The sequence below is a fragment of the Crocodylus siamensis genome, chromosome 12 (assembly GCF_052110815.1).
Source record: "Crocodylus siamensis isolate JL-2025a chromosome 12, ASM5211081v1, whole genome shotgun sequence".
NCBI lineage: Eukaryota > Metazoa > Chordata > Crocodylia > Crocodylidae > Crocodylus > Crocodylus siamensis.
The window spans coordinates 30610169-30629166 of record NC_143406.1 but is presented as its reverse complement, the minus strand read 5'-3'; the positions used below and the strand labels follow the sequence as shown (position 1 = coordinate 30629166).

The following is an 18998-nucleotide window of genomic DNA, read 5'->3' as shown; positions in this document are numbered from 1 at the left end:
AAGTAAATATGAGAACTGGGACCATTTGACTGGTTCAGTAATTATATTGGTCATGTAAGGACTTCTAGATAAGGATGATGGAACAGCTGAATCACCTGTGCTCTCACATGCCATACTGCTTGTAGAATACGGGCTGGGGGATGTGGAGCCAGAGTCTATGGGTGAAATTCATAAGAAACTGATTTCACCGCTCTTGGGTTACTTTACCAGAAGCTCCCACTTGCCAGACATCCAGGTGATGGAGCACATGCAGCTTAATTGGGAATTAATACATTGCACCAGTAGTGTGAAGCAAATCAGTCTTGTAGGGCAGAGCTGTCCAATGTCAGGGGCCACAAGCCACATGTCACGGGCCCCAGACTGCACACTACAAGGGCTGCATGCCACAGGGACCACACAGTCTCCCCAGGACTCCCACCACATGAGCCCTGTGCTGCCACCACCATGTGGGCAATCCCCCTTGACTGCTGCCACACAAGAAGTGTGAGACCCAACCCTCCACATTGTTCCCATCATGCGAGTGATTTCCTCCCCCACCAATGCCACAAGAGTTGGGGCAAAGTGAACAGCAGCATCTGGATGGGAGCCTGGGGGCTCTACACTAACCCTTCATAGGCTGCACACAGACTGTGGGCCACCCATTGGACAGCTCTGTTGATGGGCATAATCTTCTCGAGCATCGCAAGCTGAAAGGAAAATGAGAAAAAGTGGAGAAAGGAATATAGGGAAAAACTCTGGAAAGGCTAGGAAAGAGCACCAAGATGGGTCAAAGCAGTAACACTCACTACTGGGAATTTGGAATGTTGTGCTTGTCCGTAGCTCACCCCTGCAAAAATGGCATCTCCCCACTTGAATCACAATCAAAAAAGCAACAACTGTTGACTACTGTAATCAAAATGGAATCAGCGTTAGGTCTGGAGAAGATAAACCATAGACACTCCATCCAGGTCAGAAGCTCTGCCAAAACTCACTGTTTAAATGGTATTTCCCAACACACACCCTATATTTTCTCATACAAGTCTCCATGCTTATATAATAAGCATATGGTAAGGAGACAGAAAAAGAGCACTGTATGTTGTGAGACTATTTCTCCAAAACTAGATGGTCTCCTCCACTCCATTTTACAACTGGCCAGTTTCCTTTCCCACATTAAACGGACACATAAGTGACAGTGGTGGATTATAACTGCTATTGCAAATACAAAGACTGGCATCCAAGAATGCAGCAAACAACCCAATGCTGTGAGTGGTCTTCACTTCAGATTTCTTACCATGTGTATTTGCAATCTGAGGTTGTGGGAAAGGGTGGGTTCAAAAAGCAGTTAATGAAACTGAAGATGGTGATTCAGGGGAAGAAAACAGATGGAAAGAACTTGAGGAAGTGGATGAGGGGAAAGGAGAATGTCAGAGGGAGAGGAAGGCAAGACAAGTGGGAAAAGTGAGAAACAGTAGCAAAGGAAGAAGGGGGAGATGGAGTGGTTCAACAAAGCAGAATAAAGTTTCACATGATTCAGCCCTCTGCACTGGGTCTTCTCACCTGCTCCACTGGATTTTAGGGAAGGAGAGTCAACCTCACCTGGGGTCCAGGCCAGATCCAAACCATGGGGGCTCTTGAAGGACTGGATTAGGCCTGGGGCAGGCCACTGCAGTGGCAATAATGTGCAAAGTGCCTGCAAGCCAGGAGACCATTTGCTGTGGAAAAAGTGTGTGAGCAGCAGTGGGCCAGGCAGCCATGGGGAGATGGAAGGCTATGTTGCACAGGACACATCCACTGCTGGCCTTCCTCCAACTTTCTGTTGGCTACCAGTGACATGAGAAGCTGGATGAAGTGGCTCCATAGATTTGTTGATTCTACAGTCGGAAGGGACCTCAGTGGGCCATCTAGTCTGACCCCCTGCCCCTGGCAGGAAAAAAAAGGGTCACCAAACCTGGGGTCATGTGAACCCAGCTAGGTACCTGTCCAGTCTCCTCTTGAAGACCCCCAAGGATGGGGCGAGCACCATCTCCCTTGGAAGCCCATTCCACATCCTGGCAACCCTGACCGTGAGGAACTTTTTTCTAATGTCCAGTCTAAACCTACTCTGCAGTAGCTTATGGCCATTGTTCCTTGTTGTTCCAGGGGGTACCCCAGTAAACATATAGTCATCTACTTCATGTTGCTCTCCCCTTATGAATTTGTACACTGCCACAAGGTCCCCTTTCGGCCTTCTCTTGGAGAGGCTGAAGAGGTTAAGGTCCCTTAGCCTTTCCTCGTAGGGCCTTCCCTACAGGCCTCTAATCAGATGAGTGGCTCTTCTTTGGACCCTCTCCAGGTTGTCCGCATCCCGCTTGAACTGCAGCATCCAGAACTGGACACAGTACTCCAGCTGCGGCCTGACCAGTGCCACAGAGAGAGAGAATCCCTGGACCTGCTTGTGAAGCACCTACAGATGCATGACAAGGTATGATTGGCTCTGCCAACTACTTCATCGCACTGACGACTCATGTTCATCTGGAGTCAACAGTGACTCCAAGATCTCTTTCTGTTTCAGCGGGGCTGAGAAGGTCACCCCCCAGCCCATAGGTATGATGGCAGTTCTTTCTCCCCTGATGCAGCACCTTGCACTTGTCCTTCTTGAATGACATCCTGTTGCTCTCTGCCCACTTGCCCAACCTATCTAGGTCACTCCAGGGTGTTAGCTTCACCCCATATTTTTGTGTCATCCATGAATTTGGACAGGGTGCTTCCCACCCTCCATCCATATCGCTGATGAAGATGCTGAACAGCATCAATCCCAGAACTGAGCCCTGAGGGACTCCACTGCACACAACTTTCCAGGTTGACACCAACCCATCCACCACCACCCTCTGAGTACGACCCCTGAGCCAGTTTAGTACCTGGTCTACCATATAATCATCCATGGCAAATCTCCTCAGTTTATTTATAAGGATGATATGGGATACTATGTCAAAGGCCTTCTTGAAGTCCAGATAGATAACATCCACCTTGATTCCTGCATCTAAACATTTGGTGGCCTTGTCGTAAAAAGAAACTAAGTTAGTCAGGCAGGACCTGCCTGCTATAAACCCTGTGTTGGTTACCCCTCCACATCACATTAGCCAGTGGGCTCCCACAGATGTGTTCCTTGATAATTTTTTCTAGGATTTTCCCAGGGATAGAGGTACAGCTGACTGGTCTATCATTCCCCAGATCCTCCTTCCACCCCTTCTTCAAGATTGGGGTAATATCGGCCCTCTTCCAATCCTCTGGGACCTGACCCGAGCACCATGAGTGCTCATATATCTTTGCCAGAGGTTCAGCTATGATACTCACTAATTCCTTCATTACCCGTGGGTGGAGTCCCTCTGGTCCTGGTGATCTGATCACGTCCAGTCCCTCCAAGTGTCTTTTTACTGTGATGGCACTGACTGTTGGTCGGCTGATGTTCCCCTTGATGGTGTCCCTGATGCATATTGAGGGTTCATCTAGACTCTTATTTAAGAAGACAGAGGCAAAAAACTCATTGAAGAGCTCTGCCTTGTCCTTGCTATCCATCGCTAAGCCCCCCTGCCTGTCATGTAGGGGCCCTAAGCCACACTGCACCCTCTTTTTGCTCCCAACATACTTAAAGATGGGCTAGAACCAGCCTGAGTTGTATGTTTGACACCCCTGAATAGCCCTGACACTTGGCCCTGGCCACCTTTCTTTGACTTCTTGCAGAGAGAAAGGCTGTCTCTCAGGCTTCCTCTACGTAGAATGTCAAGCTGCCAGGCTCACAGGAAACTCCTCAGACACAGATGGTGACGTAGTGGGGTCTTGGGCTGGCACCAGGAATGTTGTCAAATGTTTCTTTAAATTCCCAACACAGTAAGAAACACAAAACCATATAGGATTGCTGACACTTAATATAAATAAATCTTTTCCACAGACAGGTCACTTGCTAAGAGATCAGTTTGTGGTCAAGGCATCCTTAAACCCCTCCCGGGGCACTCCACATTCAGCCATTTAATAAGAGTTGACATAAATGTCCCAAACATCAAGTGTAACCTTGAAGCAGAATAACCCCCAACCCCTGATAAGTCAGTCATAGTCTTGAATAAGTTCCAACATGTAAGAAGGAATCCAGGTTGTAGGCATATTGGTCTAGAGCAGGGGTCAACAACCCCCGGCATGCGTGCCGAGCATGGCACACAAGGCCATTTTGCTCGGCACACCACCACTAACCTGGGCTCTAAGCAGCTGCTGCCAGCCATGGAGCCCAGGCTGCTCCCAGCAGGCAGCTGGGAGGCTGCAAGCCCTACTGCAAGCAGACCAGGCTCTGTGGCCGGCTGCAGCTGGGAGGCTGCAAACAGCTGCTCCGGGCTGCAGCATGTCAGCACTCCAGCACCTTCCAAGTTAGACATTGTGGTTTTTTGGCACTCCAACCAAAAAACATTGCCTACCCCTGGTCTAGAGGCAAAAGGAATCAAAACTCGTGGTTGAGGTGATATCTTTTATTAGACCTACTAGATTTTTGAAAAAAAAAAAGCTATGTTTGCAAGTTTTTGGGCACAAGCACCCTTCATCAGGAATAGGAGAAAAGTTTGTAAAAGTTCTCCTAGGTAGAAATGAAAGTTCATATTTCACAGGAGAGTTGAAGGTGTGGTAAAATCCCCTGTTTGGAACAGCTCACTTTATGCAGATTAGGCTCAGAGAAAAGTGGGATTCATTTGTTTACCTTGAAGCTGTTGAGTGGCAAGGGGGATATAGAGTCATATTCCTTCTGGTTATGATGTTTCATAGCTCACAGGAGAGTAAAAAAGTGGAATGCTGTTCTGGGCAGGAATTTCTTATGTGGTGAGGTGTCTCTGGGCTCTATTATAATGCAAATTACCTTGAACAAAGGCAATGCCTACCTTTGTTCACCTGGAACAAACAGCTTTGAGATAAACAGACTAATCTAACTTTTCTCTGAGCCTAATCTGCATAAAGTGAGCTGTTCCAAACAGGGGATTTTACCACACCTTCAACTCTCCTGTGAAATATGAACTTGCATTTCTACCTAGGAGAACTTTTACAAACTTTCCTCCTGTGCCTGAAGAAGGGTACTTGTGCCCAAAAACTTGCAAATAAAGAATTTTTTTTTAAACAATCTAGTTGGTCTAATAAAAGATATTACCCCTATCACAAGTTCTGATTTCTTCCAACATGCAAGCAGGGCAGACATAATAATTGGGAAGTAAATTTGGTGTAAAACAAAACAGGAATTCAATTTACTGTGGGCTACTTAAAAAGCTTTCTGTTTCTTGTGGTTTTTGGAATGGATCCACTTCCCCACAATGCTGGAAATGAAACTGAGCTAGGAACTGCATAAAAATATCTGAGTCTTGAACTCCTGGCAACCTCGCTTGATCTTCTGGGCTATGGACAGAAATTACATGTCAGCTGGTATAAGTGATCAGAAACTGGTTCATATCTGTAACACAACAGAAGTTCATTCCACAAAAAACACTTTCAAAATGGCCAAAACCAGTTTAAAATAAACCTGGATGGATGTAGCATCAGACCTAACTGATTTATGTTAAATCGGTTTATTGAACTTCTGTCCCAGATCCCCTCCAGATTCAAGTTAACTCACAGTCCACCAACATCCCAGGATGCTTTGCACCTCCCCGGCAACTGCCCCTCCCCACCCACCCAGGAGGGTGGACAGGGTAGCCTTGGCCCAAACTATCTGCCCCAGCTGAGCAAGGTGGTATGCTCTAGCATCCCCCACTGGTTCAGGCCAGAAGCTGAAGGCATGTGGCTACATTTCTGGAATCAAAAGTGCATGTCCGTTCACTTGCTTATTGGTTTAATCTACGCAGTTTAGACTAACCTGTGTAAATTGAATCAATTCAGTCTCTGGCATTTTGACCGTCTAGACTTTTAGCCCTGAAGACTGATTTCAGCTGTACCAAATCTTTTGCTAAATTTTCAAAAAAATGATCTTTATTACATGACTTTCCTCCAAGCAAGAGGCAGTTCCATTGTATTTTCTTTTACATGGAACTTGAGAGATGTAACTTTTAATGCTAATAACAAAGGCTTAGGGGCCAGAGACTGCCATGCTCTCTCAAATTCAAAATCAGCCAGCACAAGAACCTAGAAGTAGGGCAGGAAAGCTTTTCCAGCTGCAGGCCTGAATGACCCACTCTGATTCAGAGGCAGGCAGGAAAGCACTGGGACCTGGCCACCACTTGTCTACACAGCCGCGCAGGAAGAGCACCACCACACGGAGGCCCCACACCATTGAATGCCTGCAAAGCCCTGACCTAAGGGATACATTCTAGGATTGCCTTTCTCTCTCTCCTCCTTTAGATACCACTAAAATTCCCCTATTATAGCATCAAGATTTTTGATTGAGGCTTGGCCTTTTAGGTTTAACAAAGTGTACGCTTCTAGTCTTCTCTGTACCTGAGCAGAGAGCTCTTGTATCTTATTTCCATCATGAATATTCTTGCAGCTTCGCTCAGCTTGTCTTCCAGAGACATTTTTATTGTGGCCTTGATGTCTCATCAGCCGTCTTTTTCAGAAAGGGTATGAGGGCTTCCTATTTTCCTTGTCATTCAGCCGTCTTCAAAGCCTGCAGCAATTCAACAGCGTGAGGAACAGCCAGCATGGATTCACCAAAAGCAAGTCATGCCTAGCCAACCTGTTTGCCATCTGTGATAAATTGACAGGCTCTGTGGATATGGGTAAGGAACAGTGGATGTCTCCCATGACATTCTCATTAACAAGCTAAGGAAATACAAACTAGCTGAAAGTACTATAAGACATATACATAACTGGTTGGATCATTATGCTCAATGTATAGTCATCAATGGCTTAATATCTAGTTGGGAGGTGGTACCAAGTGGGATTTCCCAGAGGTCTGTCCTGGCTCTGGTATTTTTCAGTATCTTCATTAATGAATTGGATGATGGGATTGAGTGCAGGTTTAGCAACTTTGTGGATGACACCAAGTTAGGTGGAGTTGCAGACACTCTGGAGAGTAAGAATTACTTGGATAGACTGGAAATATGGTCTACAATCAACTAGATGAGATTAAAAAAGGACCAGTGCAAAGTCCTTCCCTGCAAGGGAATAAGTGTACACAGAAATACAGACTGGGGAATGAGAAGCTAGGCTGCAGTACTGCAGTGAAGGACCTGACAGTTACAGTACACCATAAGCTGAATATGAGCTAAGAATCCGCTCTTGTCCCCTGCAAAAAGGCAACAGCATCCTGGATTATATTAACAAGAGGGTCACTTGCAAATCAAGGGAAGTGATTCTGCTGTTCTATTCAGCACTGGCGAGTCAACAACTGGAGTACTGTGTCCAGTTTTGGGCCCCACACTTCAAGAAGTATGTGGGATTTGGACAGATTAGAAAGAGTCTAATGAAGAGCCACAAAAATGTTTACGGAAAGCTGAAAGATCTAGGGTTTGTAGCTTAGAGAAGAGATGTCCCATGTCTGGAGGTTTTGAGGATGGATTTGATAACAGTCTTCAAATACCTGAAGGGTGAGCATGGAAATGGATTTTTTTTCTTTGGCTATAGGGGACAGGACAAGGTGCAATGGCTTCAAGCTCAGCAGAGGAAATTTAGATTGGCGGTTAGAAGGAATTTTCTGACTTTGTGGTCAAGCATTGGAATAAGCTATACAGAAAAGCTATATAGTCTTCGTGCCTGGAAGTTTTCAAAAGCAGGTTAGACAGACACTTGGCTGGGATGGTTTAGTCAGAAATGATACTGCCTTGAGCAGAGACTGGACTAGATCAGTATTTCAACCTGTTGGCCGTGACCCAAAAGTGGGTCACAAGAATATATGAAAGGGTTGTGAACAGACTTTAAAAATGGATTATTCTTTAATGAAGAAAAACATGGGAAACTGGGTTTTCCCTTGCAGACTGGCAGAATTCCAGTCTGTAAGAGGCTGCTTGCCTCCCTCATCCCCCATTGCATCCCCCCTCCACCCCACATACTGAGGGGCTGGGGTGGGGGCAGCAGGTCAGGAGTGAGGGGCACTGGCAGAGCCAGGGGGCTGTTTAAATTATTTACTGGGTTTGGACTGGCCATTGATGTTTACAAATGTGTTCTTGTACAAAAAAGGTTGAGAACCACTGGACTAGGTGACCTCACAAGGTCCTTCCAGCTGTACTTCCCTCTGATTAGGGCAGTTTTCCTCTCCTAGCCATCCAGCAAGGGCAGCAAGCAGGGAGGGATGGGGCCCCTCCACCATTCTGAGTCTCAGAAATGCCATGCCAGATGCTGCAGAAGAAATAACAAACACCTTCCTGATGAACAATTATGAAAGAACCTGTCCACAGGGACACTGTCTTCCTAAACATTGTTAGCAGGTAGCCTGTGGTCTGAAACAAGGCTCTCTCTCTCTCACACATACACGTTGTCTGCAATTTTCAAAGGAACCTTAGGGAGATGCCTCATTCCCACTGAATTTCAGCAGCTAATTTAAAACCCCAGCCTTTCACCTTATTTACTGTAACTGTGGATATAATCCAATTGTGTTTCTAATCCTTGTTTGAAACCTTCCTACGATTTCAATGAGTTAAATGAAGTTATACCATTAAGGCTGAGGAGTATACAATGGAGAAGAGTGGAAGGGAAAGGGAATCTGCAGGAAGCTTTGTCTGTCAAGGAACAAAAATTCTAGAATTAGAAAAAAGTGAATTGTTCAGTTCAATTAGCTAGCCCTTAACTGGCTGTAAGTGCTATATCCATTGAGCCTTAGTAAACAATCTGCATCATATCACACTGTGGCTTTTATTCTCTAGGTAAGATGACTTACCTATTCAGTAACATCTGTACATAAAGAAAATAATAAAAAGCTCAGTTCTCCACTGTTTCACACCTGGTGTAGCAGCTTACATCAGTGTGAAGTGATCAATTTTTATGGTCATTTTACCAAGGCATAGATGATTAAATGAGCCTGCAGACAATTTGGACTCGCGTGCTTTGTCTTACTGCTGCTTGACTGTGATCATGAGACAGACATAGTCAGGACAAATAAGGAAGTATCCTCCTGAAAGAATTGTTGTATTTAAACAGTGGAGAATTTAAGAAATGCCAGATTTTGGTCTTAATATCTAGTTTAGACAAATGAGGAAGGTTCACACTTCTTTGACGCTGTTGGTTTCAGTACGTCTGAAGGCAGGCTCAAAAATAGAATGGTATCTGGTTTACACAAACAACTGAGAGAGTTCTGATTTCAGAGGTTTCGTTTTAAATGAAAATTTAGATTCTGGAGAAGAAAACAAAACCTACAGAAGAAACAGGAAGGATGGTTTCATGTTGAGGCTCAGCAGGCCTGACTTCTATGATGTTCCATTTCTGAGTTTTCAACAGACTCCCCATGTGACTCATTCAACTGCTCCATGCTCCAGCTGCCATCTGTACCAAAGAGATGATAAAACTATCCTAGCCCATTTAAATTAAGACTTCTTTAGGGAACAGAGTTATAATAAATATTTTGTTTATAGAGCCCTAGATGCAAAGAAGTCCCAGTCCCCTTTCTCCCATACCTTGACTTTAGTGAAACAGAAGTTTTGATTTAGACTGATTGGTATTGAGTAAGCTTATCAGGGTTTGGTCCTGCGTGGCTTTCCACTGAAATGACACATTTTGAAAAAGAAAGAGGTTTTGAGCAATTCAGAGGAAGTATTTGCATAAGAAGCAGGAGAGGTTCCAGTGAGAACCACCTGGAGGATATCAGAGAGAGATTTAGTTCATACACAAAGAGATCAGAATCACATGGCTCACTGTTCATACATCAAGTTCCAAGGGATTCTGCAGCACTCACCTGAAACCTGGGTTCCTCATTTATGTGCAGTTCTATAAGGCTGCCTCGACTACTATCGTAGTCTAATGGTACTGCAACATGGGCTGCCTAAGACCAGTGAGAGATAATCCTCCCCCCAGGAGGCCGCCAAGCTAAGTGCCCCAGAGGGAACACTCCTGTTTTAAGCACCCTTAACATGTGCTAATTATTATGGGTGTGCAAAACAGGCCCTATTCAATTCGGGTTCAGATTTGGCCTGAATCAGGGACAGTGACTTGATTAGTTGATTCGGATCGCTGTCGCCAATTTGATTCAGCCGAATCCAAATTTGAAGATTCAATGCTGATTTGGAGAATCAGCAATTTGGACACAGCCATAGCTTCAAATGTTTTTTCTACATACCTCCAGGTACCAGCCATGGCTCATGAATGCTGCAATGCTGGACTGGATGGAGTGTCCCACAGGAGCGTTTGCAGGGGGGACACGTGCTAGGCAGTGAACCCAGAAGTGGACTGGAAGTACTTCACCGCCCACCCCCCTGTTACCTGCCCAGCTCGGCCACAGGGGGACCCCAGGTGCCTCCGCAGACCCAGGAGGCAACAGTCACCGAGCCGGGGGGGGGGGGGGGTGCCACAAGCATGCTCTCTGGTGGACCTGGAAGTGGCATATCACCCTTGTCCACTTCAACGTTCAAGCCCACTTTCATCAGCACTCTTTCCCCAATGGCAAGCTACTGGTGGTCCTGGGGTTTTTTTAATTTTAAATAGCTGGTCACCTTCTATGGGTAGGAAAGACTGAGTAGAAGAAGAATCAGGGAAAGAGAGGAAGCAACAGAAGTCATGAAAGTAGCAGGGGCTCCTAGAAGTTCAAAAGCCAGAAGAGTCTAACTCGTGTGATTGTCATTTCTCAGATCCCCTTTTTTCCTACCAGAAGACAATATCCAGCCTACCAAACATTCTCAGGAAAGGAATAAGCTTATGGAACAAATAACATCCACCACAGGCCATGGTGCACATGGGAAGGTACTGTCAACTATTCTGAGGGCACAGAGCCACAGTACTTACACAGATACTTACAGAGCCACAGTATCACCGCCCACCTCCCACAACACCGTCATGATCACAAAGGACTGGTGCCAAGTTCTGCACATCTACATACCTGGTTGTCATGGGGCACATCTACCCAGTACACGGCACTATACAATTAGCTCTGAATGGACTAGCTTAGATACCAGGAGCTGTAAGGCCATGGTAGTGTGCCCCCAACCAAGGCTAACTAGTTTTCACTGCTGACTGTGTGGTGATAGAAGGCAGAGTTTGCCAGTGCCACAGCATTGTGGTCAGATTGCTTCTGATACCCAGGCTAGATATCTCTGCATGGCACTGTAGACATGCCTATATCCCAGCTTGCAGATCTACCAGGTCACTTCCACCCAACTAAGCAATCAGCATTATTTCTTCTCCATTGACCTTTGCCCAGCCATGAACCAGGAGGCCTTAACCTTCTTGTTGGAGAGCCCCTATTGCTGCTCTTCTGGAGAGCTCACTGCTTGCTGTTATACCTACCACATGATGGAGAACCTACATCTACATGCCGTGGATTTTCCCTCTGCAGTCTGCAAAAAAACCAGCCCAAACCACACAGCAGCTCAGCTGCTGCCCCCTCCCTCTCACTTGCTCTTGTGAGCCTATATGTAGCTGTATAGCAGTTAGAAAGCACTTGCAACATGTTCTTGTCTGGTGCAGCACCTTTCCCATTTCTGTGGGATAATGAAAAGTAACACTTCAACTTCACACCTGTGACTTCCAGAGGGACAACATAGATGAAGGGAAAGCAAACTGGGCTTTAATGTTAGCTTGTTTTTGATCTGCTGTGTGACCTTGAGGTAAGTGCTTAACTTCTGTGTGCTTCTTTCCTTCTCTCTTGTGTAACTGAACTGTAAGGTCACTGGGATAAGAATTGTTTCTTACCGTTTATTTTATGTATTGCCTAGTTAAATGGGAACACAATAAAAGCTGGTCCGCAAATGCTACCCTGGAGTGATCTCTACCCAACATCATACCAGTTCCACTGTGATCACTCAGCACACTCATTACAGCAAAGCAGACAGTGGAAACTAACTGTATGCCAGTATATACTTTAAAGCAAATTTCAGTTCCAGTCGTGGTCCTATGCCCTCAGTGTCCAAAAATACTTAAGATCTTAATCACTGGCATGGGTTCTCGGGAAAAGCAATGACGGTTACTCAGAAATTCTTTGGAAGGGGACTCTAAGGTCACTTGTTTCTAAGAAGTTCTGTGAAAATTCATGGTGGACTGAACTTCGTAACACTGCTTTAATTTCTTCAAGGTCTTGATGAGTTGTACCCAGGAGGGTGCAGACATGACAAGCTTGCTACAGAGTAAACGGATGTTACTCTATAGTGAAAGTGGAGCCAAGGCACCATGCACAACCTTATACCAGTGTGAGACACTGCACACCAGGATAAAGTTACCCTGCAGGAAGTAAAGAGTAGCTATATAGTGCTGCTGTCACACATGTGCCTGCTCCTGGACTTAATGTAATTCCCAGGATAATCATTTGCTCAGTGAAAACTAGCTCCCCTGCCCCCAGGTGGCCAGGTACAGCTATAACTCCTACTTCATTCAGGCTGCCAGCTCCGGGGAGGTGGACTTGTGTCTGCTCCTCACAGTGGAGTACATTTATCGTAGGATACGATGTGACATAAATAATCATGGTGTCACAAATCCACATCCAGAATAACTTGGTGTGGAGTTCCAAGTTCAAGTACTAAGCAGTGGCTGCAACTTCTTCACAAGCCATGCACCTGAACACAGCCTGCAACAGCAGGGGACTTGGACAGGATTCCTGACTCTCAGAAACAAGGCCACACGAGGCATGTCTGTGGAGCTCCCACTGCCTTTCTGTTAAATGAAGTGTCTGTTGCTGCTGCTCTCAGAGCAGGGCAGCTCACACCGCACAGCAGGGACATCTTCTTAGACTGCATGTCCCAAAGCATGTGCACGGTGGAGGTACGGGAGGTGCTCATGCCGCAGAGCTGCCCTGAATCCCAGGCCAGGCGGTCCTGCTGCCTGTCTGCTGTCTCCTCAGTTTTTTCTCTCACACGGGAGAGCCGTTGAGCTGTCAAGCGGGCCATTTTTGCCAGGCCGTGGCCTTCAGTACCCTCTTGTGGTGGCAACCGCACCTGCCTCTGCCCACGGATGTCCAGAGGCAGAGCTCCTTGGCCTGGGTAGCTATATTTTCTTAGAGGCACCTGCAGAAGCCAGGGCACCCCAAGGCCAGGCCTGGAGCCACTTGGAGCGGGGAGGGGGCTAGGTGGGAGCTAGCTGGAGCCCAAGCTCCTGCTGCTGCACCCTCAGCACTGGGCCTGGGTTTCAGGATAGAGACTTCCTGTGTGCAACATCTAAGCAATACATGTATGCTCCTGATGTTACCTTAGTGCCTAAGGAACAGAAAAAAATGGAACTTGAAAAATGACAGAACTGGAAAAGATGCCGAGCGCTGACATGGACTATCACCGATTATCTCTGCGCGAGGCACTTACAGTTGAGCATCCTTAAGTCAGTATCATCCAGCCGGACAACCACTGAGCCAAGAGCCTGCCGAATATCAGAGCAGGCAACCACATCCTTTCCCATGAGCACACCCCAGCTTACCCAGGACTTGCATTAGACCATTCCCTCACCTCGACGCATCACATTCAGCCGGTCAGCAGCAAGGTCTCTGCGCAGGCAGCTGCCTTGAGACGTGCAGCCAGCGCGACGGGGTGGCCACTTCAAAGCGCTCAGAAGCACTGCCCTGCCGCGCGGACGCCCCAGCAGAGACCTGCGCTCCGGTGGGGTCCAGGAGCCGCCACGCGCCAAACCAGCCGTGTGCCGCGACTCTAGCAGGCTGCTCAACTCTCTCACACACAGTACACACAGATGTACTTCCTGTGCTCTCCAGCATCAGACCGAGCGTGTAAGAAGACAGACGGTAACAGCATTACTGGCAACAGAGAAGAAAAAAAATCACCTGCTCCATCAACTGTTAACTGAAGCCTGAATAAAAGGAGGCGGGAGAGGCTCACAAGTCACAGAGCCCGTGGGCTCCTGGAAGAGACTGGGGACACTGCTGATTGTTTATTTATGCTCTGAGCCCATCGGGTGCCGGAGGAGCCCGGACCAGGCCCGCCGGCAGCGCAGGAGCGGGTGACTGCTGGGAAGAGCGCGGCGCGGCCTTGCCGGGGCAGCGCGGGGCCCGCGGACGAGGTGAGGCTGCGAGGGGAGACCTCGGCCAGCGCCCCCCGCCGGCAGCGCCCTTCTGGGGAACCTGCATTTGCCTGGCGGCTTCCCGGCAGCCGGCGGGTGACTCAGAGGGAAAGCGAAAGCGGCCGCGGCCCACGTGCTTTCTGAGAACCGAGGGGGCGGAGCCGGGGCGGAGAAAAGGCCGCGGGGCAAGGGTTAAATAGAAATCAGATGCCATGAGCGCGCACAGCGATCTCCGGCTCCCGCCCGCAGCGCAGCGCAGCGCAGCGCAGCCAGGGCCAGGCCCCGGCGGCGGAGCATGGTGGTGCCGCCCGCGCGCCCCGCACCAGGCAGCGCGCAGCGGCACGGCGGCGAGCAGCTGCGCCCGCGGCTCGGCCCCATGCCTCGCTCCGCGGCGCCCGCACCCCAAGGTGAGCCGGGGCCGGGGCCGGGCCCCTGGCGGGGGGGCGGGCGGGCGGGCGGCAGGCGCGCTCTTCCCTTATTAAATAAGTAAATGGATAAAAAGAAAACCCTCTGAGAACTGGTGGCAAAGAGCAGACCTGTGAGTGAGATTCCCGGGGCTTGACTCGGGCTCTGCTCGGAGACGTGGGGACTTAGTCGCAGGGAGAGCGCTCGCTGTAGCGCCTACTCGCTCCGCCCGGATACTTGGGCTGATCTTCCCAAGGCCGGAGCCCGGGGCCTCCTCTCGCCAGAGAGCGGTGCTGTTTAGCAGCTGCTGTCACTTGCTGGGTGTAATTCAGCAGATTCAAGACTTCTTACATTGAGGCGGAGGGGCAGCAAATGAAAACCCCACCGTCTTCATGAGCACTGGTTGCGGCTTTTGTTTTCCTGCCCTGTGTATCTAACATGATCTTGTTTTCCTTTGACTTTTCAGACTAGCCACAAGAACTGGCCTGCCCTGGCCATTGACGCTATGGAAGACCGCATCAGCTGGTCTAGTCTATAGGATGGTAGCTCAGAGTAAGGTGGCAGCAGATAATGCAGTTGCAGCAGACCCGAGACGTCTACTTGACTCTCCAGCACGGGATCATCCACAGCCTAGAGTCTACCGCGGCTCTACCCGTCCCAGCACTGTGCAGGCGCAGAGTGACACACACTTTCGAACCTTTCGCTCACAGGCGGATTTCAGTAGCATCACCCGAGCGAGCGCCTTGTTGGATGCCTGTGGCTTTTATTGGGGACCTCTGACTGTCAATGCTGCCCATGAGAAACTTAAGTCTGAACCTGAGGGCACCTTCCTCATCAGGGACAGTACACAGAAGAACTGTTTCTTTGCCATCAGTGTTAAGACTGCTACTGGGCCCACCAGCATCAGAATAAACTTCCAGGGTGGATGTTTCAGTCTGGATGGCAGTAAGGAGAGTTTCGACTGTCTTTTCAAGCTGTTGGAACATCATATAAACTCCCCTAGGAAACTGCTGGTCACCCCACTGCGCAAGATCCGTGTGCGGCCCTTGCAGGAGCTTTGCCGGAAAAGCATTGTGGCAACGTTTGGAAGAGAGCATTTAAATCAGATCCCGCTCAATCCAGTTTTAAAGGACTACCTGAAATCTTTCCCATTTCAGATCTAAGTACAGCATTACCTGTATGCGTGCTTTCCGGAGTGAAAGATGCTTGAGGAAATCCAGGTTTCTGGGTTTTTAAATCTGGTCAACAAAAAGACAACTTATTTTTGTAGCAGCGTACTGTATCTGGAAATGGAACTTGAACACTTAACTTACTATGTTTACACAAACCGTTTGCACAAACCTGGGGTTTCTAAACCCTGGCATAATCCTTCTGCTAGGCAGAATATAATATTATTTTATAATATTTTTAATGAAAGTAATGTAATAAACTTTATTGTGAAAGTTTTTGAAAATAACATCTCTGGTTCTTCTTAATATCTGCTCTTTATAGCTACAAACACAACACTTTGCAATAGCTAAGTGCTGATAATGGACCAGATCTCTAGCTGGTGTAAATAGTTTAGCTTTATTGAAATTGGTGAACTTCACTAGCTTCTCCTAGCTAATAAGTCAGATTTTTATTTTTGGTGCCATCTACCTAAAAGGATTGAGATTCCCAAGCAATATTCAGTGTAGAGACACCCATATAAAACAGAGGACAGTGTTTTTTCTTGGAGTATTCTTCAGCTCCTACTTCTAAGAATGGAGTGTTTAGTGGAACATTTGGTTTTCAATTTCAATTTTTTTAACATTGATTTCTTTACTATATATTTTAACATTAGAGCTTTAGAAAAGTACTAGGTTTTACAGAGGGATTTGAATATTGCATAACCCCAATTCCCATTTAATGGTTGGAGGGCTAGGAGTGGATGGTCTATACTTTTGTTCAAATTTGCCCAAGGCAATGTTGAAGGGATGAGGGGGGGAAAAACATTTCTAGCATAAGGCTCTTCTTAAAAATCCACCTTTTATTAGGCTTGATTTTTGCCTGGGTGGAACAAGTGGCTCTATAACAGCCCCTTACTGAGCTAATTGTACTAGCTTTGGCTTGTCTAATTTCTATTCAAAGCTGCATGCATGGCTTACAAGGCTCTAATTGAAAAGGGGTTGCTGTCTTACAAAATTAAACCACACAAATGTCAGTAGGGAAAAATCAAACTGTCCAGAACTGACTTTAAAATGGACATGGAAATGATATCAATACCATGCGTGTGAGGGGGTATCGGTTCTCTTTTTAAATCAACCAAAAAACCACCAGTGATCTGATCTTGAGACTCACTGAATGACTCTGGGAACCTCCTACTAGAAATGAGGCTCTCAGGTGATCTACCAAACTTTCAGTGGTGACTAGGCTAATCACAAGGGGCTGCATCCACTTTCTCTGGGATTTTTAGAGGAGAACAGTGCCTGTTGGGGCATCTTATGTCTATTGGTTGTCACCTTTCACTGTCACATGGAAAACTGCATTAGAAAGAGCTAAAATGCACTATAGAATTCTGTAGTAAGAGACATTAACCCCATGGGAACTGCAGAAATAATTAGGACCAAGGAGGTCATACAATATGTAAAAAGGGAGGATCCACACTCCAAAAATGCCCTGAACAAACATACATAAGATCCCTTAACAGGGGCAGGCAATTATTTTGGGCAGAGGGCCGCTCACTGAGTTTTGGCAAGCCATTGAGGGCTGGATGACAGGCAGCCAGGGGCAGATAAATATTAATTTTCTAAATTTTTTAGGGACCCCATGGGCCAGATAGAATGGCCTGGCAGGCCACATCCAGCTTGCGGGCTGCATTTTGCCCACCCCTGCCTTAGGATGTCATTCACAACAGAACAAAGTTAAGTTCTCCTTAAATTCATATTATTGCCAAGTGTTTGTAGAGCTCCATGAAAGGGGAGTTGGGGAGCAAGACCAAATAGATTCAGAAATTAAAAACAAAAAAAGAATTATCCACAATAGTGGACTTATATTGTGATGGCTCATTGTGGGGTTTCTACTAGCAAGGCCACTTTAAAGGTGTGGGAATTAAGAAACCTCTCACAATGTTGTAATTCACTTCTTTTAAGATGTTAATGCCACCTTGGGGACTCCATGAATGTTTGTAATGTTCTTTTTATTTAAAACCTTTCACAATATAAAGAACAACATGCAATTTAACTTTTGTAGTATTACTGTTCCCTTGGCCTAAACAAGTTTCTGGCTCAAAAGCGGCTCAGTGCTCCAGAGCAGTTAATGGTTACTCAGAGAGAACCAAGGCAAGCTAAAAATGTAAATACATAGCAGGCATGCCATGTGTCCCACTTCCTTTGTGTCCCTCAGTTGCTTTGCTAAACCCTTTCTTTGGATTTACAGTCTTATTTTGCAAAGAGACTCCCCTCCCCTGCCAGAAGTCCCATAGCAGAGGTTATCAGGCATCATTTCTGCTTAATTCTAAAGTTGGAAGCAGTCACTAAAAACAGTGCTTTCCCACAGCAGCTGTGAGGAACCCATAGCAAATAGGGGAAGTACTGAACAGCTTGCTGTGCTGAAAAGGTGACTGCAGAGAAAAACACTATCCATCATAAATTGCTTTCAGGGCTTAAGGTCTTTGCTGAAAACCTTTTCCCTTCCTCCTTTATCCTGTAATATGTCTTTAGGCATCATGCATGCAACACTTGTAACCAAAGACCTATATAACAACACTAAGAAGTAAAGAAATATGACATGATTCAGGGGAAATTTCTTTAACTTGCTTGACTGAGCATCTGCTGTAAGTTTGTATGAGTTCAGAAGAGGGAGATTGTAGCAGACCAGCACAAGATGGAAATAAATTGGTGTTTAAGATGCTATGCCTTGTATTGAGGTATATGGAGTGAGGGTGATAAGGTTTCAGCATGAGGTAAAAGTAGGGGAAAAAAAAGTCTAAATCTTGCCCAATCCAGCAGGAATAACATGTTACCAGCCTAAATACATTTGGGGATCTGGGCCTTCATTCTTAAGGTGGAGACAGTGAGGCCATTTGACAGAGTAGGGATAAAAAGCCAAGGCAACATTTGAAAGCCCTAAGGAGTCCCTCTGGGAAGCAGGGACAAAGGTGGTTTTTAAGCCTTTAAAGCAAGGGCAGCTTTGTACCCTCTTTTGGGGTCTCTTCAGAGTCTGATGCATCGTGAGTTTTAAACGAAGTGGAAGAGAGGGCCCTTTTCTAACAGCTGTTTCTGAGCTGCTCCACAGCTCTGAATCCCCACAGTGGTGTCTGCTGGATGGATGATACTCCAGCCTCTGACCCCTACCGCATCTTCTCTGCAGGGGCCTGAACTGGGCTTGAAAGCGCTGAACGACTCATCCCCTCCTACTGTGTGGAGTGACATACAGGGGTCGCGGCAAGAACCGGGCTCCAGCCAAAACTTTTCTGTTGTCCGCGCAGTGTAAAATTCCTTATTTTCAGTTATGACCTTTTAGGAATTTAATTACAACATTTCTTGGTGAATATCAATATTCTCTGCATACAACAATGGAAA

At 46.8% G+C, this 18998-nt stretch overlaps 1 protein-coding gene and 1 long non-coding RNA gene across 3 annotated transcripts in view; one reads left to right on the top strand and one right to left on the bottom strand.

Moving 5' to 3' along the window:
* The window catches only part of LOC149854856 (uncharacterized), a 45596-nt gene extending 30680 nt beyond the window's left edge, over positions 1 to 14916 (bottom strand). The window contains exon 1 of the long non-coding RNA XR_016438775.1: positions 14589 to 14916. This is a non-coding gene — a long non-coding RNA (uncharacterized LOC149854856). The remainder of the gene's footprint in view (positions 1 to 14588) is intronic.
* Positions 13541 to 17952, top strand: SOCS1 (suppressor of cytokine signaling 1). Of its 2 annotated transcripts, none has more exons than XM_090024611.1 (2): positions 13541 to 14052; positions 14924 to 17952. In XM_090024611.1, the coding sequence occupies exon 2, from the start codon at positions 14997 to 14999 to the stop codon at positions 15618 to 15620; it is 624 nt and encodes a 207-aa protein (XP_089880737.1). In that variant the 5' UTR covers positions 13541 to 14052; positions 14924 to 14996; the 3' UTR covers positions 15621 to 17952. The 2 variants fall into 2 exon arrangements, with proteins under 2 accessions (XP_089880737.1, XP_089880735.1); XM_090024609.1 differs by lacking the exon at positions 13541 to 14052 and adding an exon at positions 14242 to 14459.
* Positions 17953 to 18998: the final 1046 nt, after the last annotated feature.

What these genes read in the sequence shown, in the direction of transcription:
- SOCS1 (XM_090024611.1), top strand. Translation starts at nt 14,997, where the DNA reads ATGGTAGCTCAGAGTAAGGTGGCAGCAGATAATGCAGTTGCAGCAGAC.